General features: G+C 35.0%; 1 protein-coding gene across 8 annotated transcripts in view; it reads right to left on the bottom strand.

Annotated features, from left to right (window-relative positions):
* Positions 1-15,838, bottom strand: part of SCAPER (S-phase cyclin A associated protein in the ER) — a 509,648-nt gene that overhangs the window by 216,452 nt on the left and 277,358 nt on the right. For all 8 annotated transcript variants that reach the window (XM_081230140.1, XM_081230147.1, XM_081230145.1 and 5 more), the window contains one exon: positions 11,472-11,598. In XM_081230140.1, the coding sequence (XP_081086266.1) occupies positions 11,472-11,598 (127 nt within the window). The remainder of the gene's footprint in view (positions 1-11,471; positions 11,599-15,838) is intronic.

Below are 15,838 nucleotides of genomic sequence, written 5' to 3'. Positions count from 1 at the left end.
TAAAGAGACTGAATCAGTAATCAAAAACCTCTCAACAAAGAAAAGCCCAGAACCAGATGGTTTCACTGGTAAATTCTACCAAACATTTAAAGAAGAATTAATACCAATCCTTCTCAAATTATTCCAAAACACAGAAGTAGAGAGAATACTTCTTATCTCATTCTATGAGGCCTGTATCATCCTGATAATACAGCTAGACAAAGATATCAGAAGAAATTCTAGACTAGTACCCCCTATGAGTATAGATGCAAAAGTTCTCAACAATTATAATTATCAGCATATAATGAAAAATTAACAGGTTAAAAAGGAAACAAGACATCACAAGAAAGAACGTGTAAAAACACACGCTGAAAGATGTGAGATATTAAGGTTATTAAACATCAATTGTAAAATGATGTTTTCTGTGTATAAATAAAAAATAAGCTTGAAAATATCTGCAAAGAACATGCAATTATAAAAAAGGTCATAGCAGGTGTGAAAAAGAGCAAACAGGCTTTCTAGACATAGAAAATTAAATACTGTGGTTAAAATTAAGAATCTCATGGATAGTTTTAAGAGTGTATCAGAGACAACTGGGGAGAGAATAAATTAAAACAGAGAAGCTAGAAGAAACTCACATACCTACAAAACTTTGATTTACGACAGACGAGGCACCAAAGAACAGTAGGGGAAACTAGTCTTTTCAATAAATGGTGCTCAAAAAATTAAGCACCCAGATGGAAAAAAAAAATGAAATTAAACCTTACAATAAGCAGAAAAATTAATTCCAGGCAGATAATAAACTAAAAGTAAAGGCAAAACTATAAAACTTCAAGAATAAAATATAGAAAAAGACTTCTTGATTCAGGAATGGGACAATAGTTTATAAAGATAAGCAAAAACTATTAACCATAGAATACTGATAACTCTTTGCACACTAAAATTAAGAAATACTATATGATATCACTTATATGTGGAATCTAGAAAATACAACAATCTAGTGAACAAAACAAAAAAGAAACAGACTCACAGATATAGAGAACAAACCAGTGGTTACCGGGGGGAGAAGGACAGGGGGAGGGGCAATACTGTGGCAGTAGATTAAGAGGTACATGCTATTATGTATAAAATAAGCTACAAGTATATATTGTACAACACAGGGAATATAGCCAATATTTTATAATAACTATAAATTGAGTATAACCTTTAAAAATTGTGAATCACTATACTGTACACTTGTAACTTATATAATATTGTATATAAACTATACTGCAGTTTTTAAAAAAAGAACTGTTCATCAAAAGAACCAAAAGAGGGCTTCCCTCGTGGTGCAGTGGTTGAGGGTCCGCCTGCCGATGCAGGGGACACGGGTTCGTGCCACAGTCTGGGAAGATACCACATGCCGCGGAGCAGCTGGGCCCGTGAGCCATGGCCGCTGAGCCTGCGCATCCGGAGCCTGTGCTCCGCAAACGGAGAGGCCACGGCAGTGAGAGGCCACGTACCACCAAAAAAAAAAAAAAAAAAAAAAAAGAACCAAAAGACAGTAAAAAGACAGCTGAGTAATAGAAGTGGATATCTTTAATACACTTCAACAACCTAGAACTGGTATCCAGAACATAGAAAGAATTCCTGTAAGTCAGCAGAAAAATGAGCAAAAGATTTGAACAGGCATATCACAAGAGAAGAATTCAAATGGCCAAGCAATATGAATAGGTGCCCTAACCTACCTGCCAATAGAGATGCACATTAAACTACAGCAAGCATACTACTACATACCCACAAGATTGGCAAAAATTAAAAAGTCTGATAACATCAAGTGTTAGAAAAGGAGAAAGAAATAGGACTTTTATACTCTGCTGTCAGTAGAGTGGTTTGGTACAACTTCTTTGGAAAACAATACAGCATTATCAAGAAAAGTTAAAGGTACACATACCCTATAACCCAGGAATTCCACTCCCTAGGGAAATTCTTGCACATGAGTACAAGAATACATGTTTAGAAGTACATTTTTTATAAAAACAACCCAAATTTCCATCAATGGTGAAATGGATAAGTGCTACTGTGGCAAATTTATATAATGACACAGTACATACAGCAATGGAAAAAACCCTCTACACAACATAAATTCTTAAATACATAAACTTGACAGACACCAAGACACAAAAGTACAGAGAGTAGCATTCCATTTATATAAAGTTCAAAACTAGACATGTTTAAACTAATGTATATTATTTAGGAATGTATCCTTAGGGAATAAAACCATACAGAAAAATTTTAAAAAGTGGTTTCCAAAAAGTCAAAGTAATAATTTATCCAAATATTAAAAGAAATGCATGATTGGCAAAATAAATGTAGGTGGGTTGCAGGGTTCGAGATGCTGGCAATGTTCTATTTCTCAACAAGTAGTCACTGGGGTTTCTTGCTGTTATAATTATTCATTTTTCTGTGCAAGTGTGTTTTACATAAATTTCTGTGTGTTGTATTACATAAGAGGTTTTTTTTTAAGACGAGATTTTTAAAAAAGAATTTAAAAAGAGTTTTCAAAGAGTTAATGTGCATAATCAGAAAATATCACAAGTTGTGTAAAAAAAGTTACTATAAGCTAGACGTACAAATATTCATCACTGAGTTTTTATAATAAATTTATTTGCTTTTAAAAGAGCACTCTTCAAAAAGAAGCCACAATAAGTGATTTCACATGAGATGACTAAAATAGTGTGCTTTTATAAAGGCAGGCCTCAACATCTGAAAAATAATATAAACTATTTTGGAATCATGATTATCTAATTTTTTTTTTTTTTTTTACTGAGACATAGTTTACATAAAATGCACAGATTTAAGTATTTGGTTTCATGACTTTTGGCAATTGGACACACCTATATAACCACATCTAAAACAAAATACACAAACACTTCCTCCTTTCTTTTCCTTCACTGTTTCTTTTTAAAAAATACAAACCATATACATATTAAATTTCTGTATGATTCTTAAAATAACAATTAATTCCATTTTCCTTATATTAATTGTCTAATGCAAGCTAGTTGAAGAAGGTATCAGAAACATTTTCATTTCACTTTGGGCCATACAATACACTTGTCACCTTCTGACAAAATATGGGTGTCATACAAGCTATATAGTTACTTGTCAGCTGCTATGAGGAAACAACTACATAAATTGAGAACACAGTAAGTGAGGGGATCAAAATAAGATGATCCTACGACTGAATGTTTTCCAGTTCCTCTCAAACTGAAGAGTTCCAACTGAAAATAAGAGAAGTAAAACCTAATGCAACCATGAGGTTTGGAGGATAGACAGTGTCTACCAGGACCTGGACACAATTTTCTGAACACAATTAGGTTGAAAAAGCTCTTAGGGATTAGTGGTTTATCTTCTCTAGGCATGTGTTAAATAGCCACAAAAAGCAGGAAAAAAGGGAGTGGGGTGAGGAAGAGTTTCTACCTTTCTACCTTGCACAGTTTTTTGTTGGTGGAATTTTGCAAGATAACTTTCAAAAACACCAAAGTAAGACGGGGTTTGCTATAGGTATGACAAATTCAATTGTGATTTGACATCTCAATTCAGTTAAATTATGAATGCTGTCAGCTATGTGGTTTACTTATTCAGGTTCAAGAGATTCACAGCTGAATCCCTATTTAAATTTGGCAGCATTCTAAAAAAGTCAGGAAAGGCAACTGGACAAAATCCATGTCCAATCCATTTGCTTAAAGTGTTTACTTATAGTAACAGCATACAAATGTCTCATGTTACTGATAAACCACAGAAAGCTTGTGGGATGCTGTTACTATCCAAACTTAAATGTAATGTTCATTATGGCAAAGTAATGAGAAAGTCAATAAAAATACAAATCACATTTACTTAGAACAAATTTAATACAATGGCAAGTATGATGAAAGTGCCTTTGCATATATGAGAATGTTTTAGAAACTCTTATTTGAAATAATTAAACATTTCTGCAACAGAAGTGTCTTTGGAGCAATTTATTTTAACTTGAACTTTAATTATATTGTGAAACATAAACATACATTAAGACAGAAAAAAAAGAAAACATTTAGTACAATTTTAAAGAATAATTATAATTTGAACATAACATCACCATCTGGTCAAGAAAAAAGAAGACTAGAAGCACTCAAGAAGCCACTTAGGTAAATCTTCCTGATCATACCATTCACCCTCCTCTTTGGATAATCATTATTCTGATTTTGACGAGAAATATTTTCCGTATCTTCTTTATAGTTTTACCACCTATGTATACAGTCTAAAAGAATAATGTTACCTTTGTCTATTCTTAAAGTTTATGTAACTGGAAATGCAACAGTATATAAATATATTTTGGTGACTTCTGACTACACGTTGTGAGATACACCCATGTTGTTACCCATAACTGTAGTTCATTCATTTTTTTTTTAACATCCTTATTGGAGTATAATTGCTTTACAATGCTGTGTTAGTTTCTGCTTTATAACAAAGTGAATCAGCTATACATATACATATATACCCATATCTCCTCCCTCTTGCATCTCCCCATTCATTTTTACTGTTGAACAATATTCCATTACATGAACATACCATAATTAATATATTCAGCTGTTGATGGATACTTGGGTTATCTTCCATATTTGGTAATTATAAACAATGCTGCCATTGAACATTTGTGTACGTGTCTCCTGGTGCATATATGCATTAATTTCTCTAGGAGTAAAATATAGTATGCATGCCTTCAACTTTAATTGATCCTGGGCATACATCAGAGGAAATCATAATTCAAAAAGATACGTACACCCCAAGGTTCACTGCAGCACTATTTACAATAGCCAGGACATGGAAGCAACTTAAATGTCCATCAACGGATGAATGGATAATGAAGATGTGGTACATATATACAATGGAATATTATTCAGCCAGAAAAAAGAACAAAATAATGCCATTTTCAGCAACATGGATGGACATAGAGATGGTCATACTGAGTGAAGTAAGTCAGACAGAGACAAATATCATATAATATCGCTTACATGTGGAGTCTAAAAAAATGGTACAAATGAAGTTATCTACAAAACAGAAACAGAGTCACAGATATAGAAAAGAAACTTATGGTTACCAAGGGGGAAAGTGGAGGGGTGGATAAATTGGGAGATTGGGATTGACATATACACACTACTATATATGTTGATAAAATAGATAACTAATAAGAACCTACTGTATAGCACAGGGAAACTCTACTCAATCTATGTAATGACCTATATGAGAAAAGAATCTAAAAAAGAGTGGATATATGCATATGTATAACTGATTCACTTTGCTGTATAGCAGAAACTAACAGAACATTGTAAATCAACTATACTCCAATAAAAATTAATTTAAAAAAATAAACTTGTAGTACCAACTTATATTATCACAATGTATGAGCATTCCCATTGCTCTAGATCTTTGCTGATACTTGGTATTTTCAGTGTTTAATTTTTGCCATTGTGATAGGTGAATCACAGTACCACACTGAGTTTTTTATTTGGATTTTCCTGATTACTAAAGAGATTGACTATCTTTGCATCTATTTATTGGCTATTTAAGTTTCTCCTTTTGGTTTTGTTTTGTTTTGTTTTTTATCCGCCGCACTGTGCAGCATGTGGGATCTTAGTTCCCCAACAAGGGATCAAACCTGTGTCCCCTGCATTGGGAGTAGGTTCCTCCTTTCGGAATGCCTATTCTCTTGATCATTTTCCTACTGGGTTGTTGGTGGGTTTTTTTTTTTTTCCTCATTAATTTGTAGGAATTCCTTATATACTCTGGATACCCTTCTTCATGGGTTGTACATATAAAGATCTTCTCCCATTCTGTTCTCTTGTCTTTTTACTCTTTTTTTCTGGTGTCTTTTGATGAATAAAAGTTCCTATTTTAATGCAAATTTATCAACACTTCCCTTTATGGTTAATGTCTTCTTTTGTACTTTGCTTGTCCAGGCAAAACCCCAAAGTCAAGAAGATATTCTTCTCTTATCTCCGAAAGACTTTTTTTTCTTTTTACATTTAGGTCAATCTGGAATTAATTTTTTGTTTATGATGTGAGGTAAGGTCAAGTTTCATTTTTTAAAAATAAGGATATTTAATCATTGTAGCATCATTCACAAAATAGACCATACTTTCCCCTAATGCTTTACAGTGCCTCCTTTTTCCATACATACATAAACAAGCATACACATTTGAATAGGACTATTTATGTTTTTAATTATGTTCCATTTTTCTTTTTCTCCATCTTTGCTCCAACAGCATACTTTCTTAATTACTGCAGCTTTAAGCAGGAGATATGAATAATCTAATCCATGAACATGATAGATTTATTCCTATATAATTAATATTTTGATGATATCATAAATACAATTGATTTTTTTATACTCTCCTTGTATCTAGTGGCCTTGTTAAACTTATTTATTAGCTTATGATGTTAGCTATGTTTTTTTTTTTTTTGTAGATACAATTTGTCAGATTAAGGAAATTCCATTCTATTCCTGGTTTACCATCATGAATTGTTTGGCTGCTGAATTTACCAAATGTTTTTACTGCAGCTTTCGAGATGATCATTTTTTTCTCTTTTTTCTTCTATTAATATAAGCTATGATTGATTTTCCAACATTAAACCGAACTTGAATATCCTGAATAAATCCAACTTTGTTGTTATATATTATTCTTTTAACACATTGCATGATTCGGTTTGCCAAAATTTTGTTTAGGAAACCTGAATCCAAGTTCATGAATGAGATCAGCTTGTAATATGAGTTTCTCCAATTTCACTATGATGTCTGTAGGTGTGTATTTCTTTTTATTTACCTGGCTTGAGCTTCATTTGGCTTCCTGAATCTGTGGGTTGATTTAGAAGTTTTAGAAAGTTCTAAATGATGATGTCTTCAAATAATGCTTCTACTCCTCTACTCTCCTTCTGAATAACTACACATACATTAGGCATTTTCACTATATATTATATGCCTCTTACACTCTTCTCTGTGTTTTCCATGTCATCTTCTCTCCATGTTTCAGTCTGGATTCTTTCTTATGACCTACCTTACAGTATACTAATTCCCTGTCCAGCTGGTTTATTCTGCTGTTATCTCAGCTACAGTTTTCTTGATTTTAATTACTAAAATATTCAGTTCCAAAACTTCTATTTTCTTTCAAATGTGCTGTACCTTTAAAAAAATAATTAATACTTATATCATTGAACATAATAAGCAGAGTTCTAGAGCCCCTATTGGACTGTTTCTATTGATTTTTATCCATGTTGTCTTGCCTTTTATATGCCTAATTATCTTTCTATGTCAGACAGTCTATTTGAAAATTATTTTGTTGAAGTAATTTGAGACTTAGGTTGATTATTATCTTTCTCCAGAGTAGACTATCCATTTGCTTTTGTTAGGTACCTGGGGGTATTAGCAATTCAAGATCACTTTACTGCTTTTTCCAATGATGGGATTTTCCCAGCTACCCAGATGATTTGCCGTTTATCTGCTGTCTGTGCAACGACTGGCATACTTCCTGTTTACAGTTCAGTCCTTTAAGGTCCCAACCCAAAACATGGGTTTTTGGCCACTGTCCTACGACTTACAGTCCTAGACTCCAACAATTTTTCCCCACCAGTTCTGCAATAATATCAAAAGTACTACTCAGCTTCTCATCCGCCTCTTTTGGATCACCAATTGTACCCAGCCCCAAAATGCCTGCCATGTTCCCAGATCTTGGACCAGTAATTCTTTACTACGTTATTAGCAATTCAGTTCCAGTTTGTATTTTGTCTAGCTTTATTCATTGTCATCAGTGAGAGGACTATTCTGAGTTACCTCCTCTGTCATTGCTGTTAGGTCTATAACTAAATATTTTCAAGCTTATCTTTTGTTTCCTTAACACGTAAAAAAACAGTTTTATGATCTGTGACCGGTATTTACAAAGCCTTGCAGTTCTAGTTTCTGCTTGCTCTTACTCATAATGACTTATCCACTTTTGTGCTTGCTTTTTGACTGTGGCTACTCGTTCTTATAAAATTACTTGACAGAAATTACCTGAGGCCTAGGATAAAGGTGTCTTCTTCCAATTAGGACTCGCATTTCCTTCTGCCAGTTTTCTAGGGGATGCTACTAACCAATCTGAGACTATTTTAAACTCAATTCACCATTTGATATAATACAGGTAATGTGAACTTGGACTGCAAATCTATTCCAGGGCTGGATTATGGTTATAACTTCTGCACTATACTGAGACACTTTCTTTGCAGTCTCTGAGGTCAGGTGAGAGGGTTCACCATAATGTCGGGGAGAAGGCTATGGTGGTTTTTGTGAAGGGAAAATCTCTTATTCGACTTCATACCTTAGGTAGCCCTTAGGCTTTTACTTTTGTCTCCCTACCCCATGAGGCCTGCAAAATCGTAATTCACATTTGCCAGCCTGGCAAATACTCTTGTGGCATTCAGTTATAAGCACAACTGTCTAAACTCTTGCTTTTTCTTTGGCCTGATAACTCTTTAATTCTCCTTAGCTCTTTGGTGCTTTTAAGAAAATTACTTTTAAATTTTTTCCAGAATTTTTAGATGTTTCTGATGGTAGAGTTGGTGCAAGTCCCCTAGATCACCATATTTCTTATAGAAGTGGCTGCGGTTTGTTAAAAAGTATAATACATGCAAGAAAGCTTACAAACGTTTTATTTCTGAACAGAATCAGAGAACCCAAAAAGCCAGAAGGGACGTGAGACACACAGTAAGTATTCCAAAACCCAGGTCTCCTCAGTTTCCAAATCTCTTTTGTGACAAGAGCATTTTTGTGCATCACATATTTAAACTGTTAGCCCTAAAAACAGTTCTCAGAGCTTCAGAAAAATTATCTAAGGAAACTGTGTCAAAGCAGTAACAGAAAGCATCAGTGTGTTGAGGTCTAAATTAGAGGACAAAGACCTCAAGATTAATCTCTCACCATTCCTCAGTGAGTGCCTGCCCAAGTTCCACCAGTGCCCCCCACCCCCGTCACTTCTAGGCTGTCTTCAAATCCTTCACTGGGTACTTGGCTTTGGTGTTAATGATTTTGTTACTCCAGGCAGTTTTCCAAACAAAAAGGAATGGTTATTTATAATTCCTAGACTGAAATCATAAATACCATCAGCTGAATTACACTGAAATGTCAGTATAACTCTATGAACAGAAGTTCACATAAAGTTAGTCTGTCTTGGCTAGGTAAAAAGGATTTTAGTTATAAAAGTTGCAAAAGGATCTTATTGTAGGTAAGTTTAGACTCTTAGGTGGTCCTGCAGTGTATACTCTGAGGACAGCTTTGCAGCAAGGTTCCTGACACAGATCATTTAGGCTGGGAGCCAGACAACATTTTTCTCCCTCAAATTATAAGGGATCAGTGGTATTCCAGTAAATTGCCCCTTTGTGAATGAAATAACTTTACTTAGATTTTTACACTGAAATACCATACTGAATACCTTTCTTATACAGATCATTTTACTTTTTCCTCAAAAATTTTGTGATTACTTCAGTCTAAAACAGTATTCATGAGATATGGTATACATGGTGGTATCTTCAAGCAAATGCCTTTTAGTTCAAAGTATAAGTACCCTTCATAAAAAAAAATCAGTGTCTGCTAATTTTAAAATAATTAGAGATTTTTCCAAGGTATATTAAACCTCCAAACACTCCATCTAGTACATGTCGGACAACTAACAGCTTCTGAACTCTCTCATACTCTGAAAGGGACATGTTATACAAAAGAACTGACTCTATGTGGCTCTGCCATGATATCACAGTGAATATGCTGCTCTCAGTTCCTATAGAGGATTGTATTTTCTGATGCCAAAATGCAGCTGAGCACTATCTTGTAAAGCTGATCATTCATATGACTGAAAACCCGGCAATTCCACCCATGAGGCATATCCCCTAGAGTAGAGCACTGATTCTCAAAGTATAGTCCCTGGACCAGCAGCATTAGTGTCACTTGGGAACATATTAGAAATACAAATTCTTGGGACCCACTCCAGACCCACCGAATCAGAAATCCAAGGTGTTTTAACAAGTCCTCTAGGTGATTCTGATGCAGACTAAAGTCTGAGGCTCCCTGCTTTAGAGAAATTCTTGTTCACTTGCTCTGATACAAGAATTGCTTGAGCAGAATTGCCCCTTCTCTCTCTACCTCTCCCCCACCACACACACACACACACACACACACACACACACACACATCCAATCCCGAAAATGAACATCTACTGTCAGGAGAACAATATAAAAAAATGTACTACTAACACCATGTAGTACTCACTATACAACAGAGAAAATAAATGAAAAACAGCTACATTTACAAGCTTAAATAAAACTTAGACCCATAATTTTGATTGAAAAAAATCACGTTAAGTCTGAAGTGTGATATTTTATAAAGGTTAAACACAAGCAAAACTAAATAATAAATTATTTAAATATATATTATGTGATAAAGCAATAACACTATTTTTAAAAAACAAAGAAAGGATACCCCTTTAATTCTGTACAGTATTTCCCTCAGAGGGAGCAGAGGCAGGGGGATAGGGTGAGGAAGGAACATGGTGGGAACCATAAATGTACTGGGATCAATCTAGTTCTTAGGTTGGTCATGAGATTGCAGCTGTTCATTTATTTATGTAATTTTTATCACTATATTCTTTTGTATATATAAAGTATTATATAATACATTTTAAACCCAGAAAACAGAAAAATGCAGCTAATAAACAAAGATAGTCATTACCTTAAATAGAAAAATTAGAAACCACCTAAGTGATATAAATTGTGTAAATTGTGATATGTTCATTCACTTACAAAGAATTTTAAAATTTTTGAGAAAATATTTATGATAAAATTAGTTAGATAAAATAATGTAAAAAATGTACAGTAAAAGGATTAGAAAAAATACAATAAAGTGTCAGTAGTGGGTATTACAGGAAGTTTTGTTTCTTCTTTGTACATTTAAATTTTTCTATAGTGAATAATAAATACTTTTAAAATCATTAAGGATTTTTAAAACTGTCACTGAAACATTTAATAACTCTAAGTCATTAAAGAAAACTACCAAATCTTCCATTGGAAACAGGAAGGAAGTTGGTATTTTGTGAAAATCTGTGATTTATGAGCTTTATAATTCAAAGTTTTATATTTTCTGCCATAAACCTGTGTATCTTTATTACTCTGATTTCAATTAAAATAATTTCATGTAATTTGTGTGGGAGGAAATATGACTGAGAAAACCATGACCTAAAGAATATATTTTTGCCATAGAGGACTTCAATTAAAACAACTAAAAACAACTTCGATATCCTTAAGAACAAAAAGAAAAAATATCCACCAATGGTTGACCAGCTTTTGGAAACACCGAAGAAACACATATACAGAGAGTCTGCCTTATAGCCCCAGGGCCCATCATAATAAGAAAGAAACATAAAGATTATAAGGCCAGAGGCCAGAGATTAGTTACGTACCTCTTTTTCCAATATTCTAGCGACCTCACCAAGGGTACGATCTAAAGCAGAAACCTTATTGTTTGCCCATGAGCCACTGTCTTGTACTTGTAGTTGTTTTAGAAGATCTTTGGCTAATCGCTGAAGCCTTGGATACAAAATGAAAGAGAAGAATGACATGAATGTATTAGACTATAATATTTCATTTTCCTAAATATTTTTATTTTATTTTTTTTATTTTTATTTTTATTTTTTTTGCAGTAAGTGGGCCTCTCACTGTTGTGGCCTCTCCCAGCTCCGGACACACAGGCTCAGCGGCCATGGCTCACGGGCCCAGCCGCTCTATGGCATGTGGGATCTTCCTGGACCAGGGCACGAACCCATGTCCCCTGCATCGGCAGGCGGACTCTCAACCACTGCACCACCAGGGAAGCCCCCTAAATATTTTTAAATAAAAGTTACTTTCATTATTGTATTAGAAACTGCTTCATAGAGCACCTAAGGGGAAGAAAAACAAACCACTCCTAAGGCTGGTATTATCCTATGTTCGCAAACACCAATCTAGTCCTTGTGACACAAAATAGATCTAGAGGACAGTACTGTCCATCCACAGGATTAGCTGGAGCAATTGCTGCCATCAGTTTCCACGTGACCCTTAAACTGGAACAGAATTGGAGATGGGGAAACGTGAGAGTATGATGGCAGAGAAAATGAGTATAAGAGCCTGAGCAGGTTTTCATATTTTGATTTAAATCTTCAAGGTAGCCTTGGATACCATGTTATAAGCACTGTAAACTCTCAGAATATCAAACTCCCCATTTTCCAATTTACAGGCAATTTGGGGATTTCCTGCCACTGCTGATATCATTTAGACAATAGAGCAATTATTTCCTTTTCTCCATGACACATATTTCCTAGATCGTAAGATTCTTTAGTAAGGGGAACGTATGTAATATTTCTTTGAAGCCCTTATTTCTTCTGCTTCATATACCTCACTCTTTGATCAATCCTCCTCTACTTTCAACTTACTTGCTTGAGTATCCTACCAGCAGATACTCACCAGACACTTTCCCAGATCTCTCCACTTTTCCCCTATGCATCATCTCCCTGTTGCCTTACTTCCATTTTTATCTATGATTGATTCCATAGGCCATCATTATAATCACTTTCTTGTAAACGTGTGCTACATTCCCTTTCTGTTGTTCTGTTACTCCTACAGCTAACTCCCAGCCATGGTAACAATCACTAATGCTTGTTTAGTGGGCCAGGCATCCCTTTCAGTGCCTTGCATACATTAATTTATTTAGCTGGATTAGTGAACATCTGCCCACCTTTTCCATTTTTGATACTGAGAAACAGTCATACCATGCAAAATACTGGTATGACTATAGATTCAGAATCTTACTAATATACTTTTTTCTAGTCTGCTCACTCTCCTACAAAGACTTGCATCATATATTGCTCAATCTCCTCACAACTCGTTCCTTTCTCCCCCTTGCTTTCACATAAGAAGATCTTACATTTTATAGAGAAAATGGAAGCTACTGGAACAAGAAAATCTTCTTTCTGCCACAAAATCTACAAGGATATCAGCACTTCACCCATACTCTCCCTTATTTCTCCTATTACAATCAAGGAAGACTGATTCCTCCCATGTAGGGCTAGTCTTGCCACACAGGCTCTGTATGCACGAGCTCTTTCTGGATCTAAATCCCGCTCTTCCTGCTTCAGTGTCTTTGCAAATGCTTTTCATTCATTCCTTCTGAAATGCTTCCCCCACCTCCACATTATCTAGAAAATTCCTACTTATCCCTAAGTTCTTAGGCCAAACTTTGCTTTCTCTGATTTGACTATTCCTTCAAATCACTTATTACAAGTCTCTCCCATGCAGAGATTTACAACAGAACTTTTGGTAATGATGGGAATGTTCCATATCTGTACTGTCCAACATGGTGGCTGCTAGCCAAATGTACCTATTGTGCACTTGAAATATAGTTAGTGTGACTGAGGAACTAAATTTTAAGTTTTATTTAAGTTTAGTAATTTAAAAAGCCATATGTGGCTAGAAGCTATCATACTGGACAGCGCAGAAGCACAGTATTAACTTCATGAGACAGGGTTCTTTTCTTTTTTTTATTATTAATTAATTTATTTATTTTTAGCTGCATTGGGTCTTCATTGCTGCACATGGGCTTTCTCTAGTTGCAGCGAGCAGGGGCTACTCTTCGTTGTGGTGCGCGGGCTTCTCATTGTGGGGGATTCTCTTTGTTGTGGAGCACAGGCTCTAGGTGTGAGGGCTTCAGTAGTTGTGGCACGTGGGCTCAGTAGTTGTGACTCGTGGGCTCTAGAGCACAGGCTCAGTAGTTGTGGTGCACAGGCTTAGTTGCTCCGTGGCACGTGGTATGTTCCTGGACCAGGGATCGAACCTGTGTCCCCTGCATTGGCAGGCAGATTCTTAACCACTGTGCCAGTATGGAAATCCTGAGACAGGGTTCTCGTTGACCCATTCACCATCTTATCCGTAGCACCTTTAGATAAGTACACTCAATAGATATTTAATGATGAATGGTCTAAGAAGAAATTTCTTCTTTTCATTAATATTAACAATATCCATAACCTCATATGTTACAAAATACTTTCATGTACATGATCATTTTTAGTCCTCTGAAAAACACTGTCCATCCCTGTTTGAAAAATGAAGACGCCGAGGCTCAGGCAAATTAGGTGACTTTCCCAAGGCCTCATGACTGGTAAATGTATTATTGGGACTAGAAACCTAGGCCTTTAATCTTCAAATTTCATGCTTTGTCTCCACACCATAATAGTCAATTCAAATAAGGTAATTTCATTCACAAATGAATAATATTCTAGAATATAATTTTATCTAGAAATGTATTTATGTAAAAAAAATTGAATTCCTCAAAGAATACAACAGTAATTGCAGCTCAAAAAGGCCCTGGTGAACTCCAGTTTAAACCTAAGCTATCCATATGAAGTTTACTTTGATAAGTCAAGGAATAAATACAAACTCTAAAATCAGAAATACCTATGCTTAAACTCTGGCTCCAGAACATATCACATAGGTAAACCCTGGGGAGGTTATTTAACTACTTTCAATCTCAGTTTCTTCAACTTAAAAGTGGAGATTTTATATATATACATATATATATATATTTTTTTTCTTTCAGAGCTTCTGAAGATTAGAGATAATTAATGTAATGTACTTAACACCATTCACTAAAGTAGACATTCAATAAATGACCAACTCTTATTACTATTCATTGACAGAAAGTCTCAACCTAACAAAAGGAAAAAGGGAATATAAAAAATACAAAAATAGAATAAGAGCAACATACTTCTTTTCTTCCTAATCGAATATGGGCTACAGTCCCATCCGATTAAAGTTACTGACCTTATCATGTGGATGAATATTGGCAGCGAACTTCATTGTGTGACAGATAAGTAGCCACTTCAGCTTTTGGCTGAATAAAGCCTGCACACCATGTAACTGAATATCCAGCCATAGCAATGGATGCATATGAATCTAGCACTATTCTTACCAAGAATGCTCACATTCCACTGAAAACCAGGGGTATTTAGGGAGGCACAAGGGCCATTTTAATTCACAGAATACAAGAGGCTTGTATTTCACCCTGAGGTAAATCAAATCTGGGATTCATATGAACCTATCTTTCAAGGAAGAATGCCAAATCAAGGGGATGCTTAGGTAACATGAGCTAAACCTCTGTTTTATTCCCTGCTTCCAAAGAAGTACCACAAATAATACAGCCCCTCTCAAGAAAAACATTAGATTTTGATTCATACTATAAATAATGATAGAATGTCACAGGACTCAAGCCCTGAAAGCTGTATTTTCCCTACAGGGCAAGAATAGGAGCTGTTTAGAGGGTGCAGTTTTTATTAATACAGAAATTGCTATTTGAGTTACTTCTGGCATGTTAATTTTTTCTAGCATGAAAAGAAAAAGTGAAGGATTCATAACTCTAGCCTAGAACGTGAGAAGTATCTGTCAGGTAAATGGCTTTATGGAGAATTTTTTAAGGTCAGATATTTTCTTCTCAAAACTTGAACAAATTCTAACAACTCTAAGTTCAAACCTGTCACTGGCAAGTGTGAAATGTAAGGGCTTCTCTGTATGGATCCCTAACTTTTATCAGTCAATTTTGGGAGGTTCATTAGGATCATTGGGAAGATTTATAAAAGTGTAAGAAAGGAGACTGGGTCCAAGTTAGGAACTAACATTGTTCTTCGGTGTGATGGACAGGAAGACATAAACATATTAACTTCTTTTTTTCTTTCACCTCCTCTATTTGAAAGGTACATAGTCTAAATTTAAGGCTACTGGTTCCCCTTCCATTTGTAAATAA

This window comes from Mesoplodon bidens (genome assembly GCF_964165515.1).
Source record: "Mesoplodon bidens genome assembly, chromosome: 3".
Taxonomy (NCBI): Eukaryota; Metazoa; Chordata; class Mammalia; order Artiodactyla; family Ziphiidae; genus Mesoplodon; species Mesoplodon bidens.
Note: the sequence above shows the minus strand (reverse complement) of the source record. Positions and strands in the feature narration are given on the sequence as shown.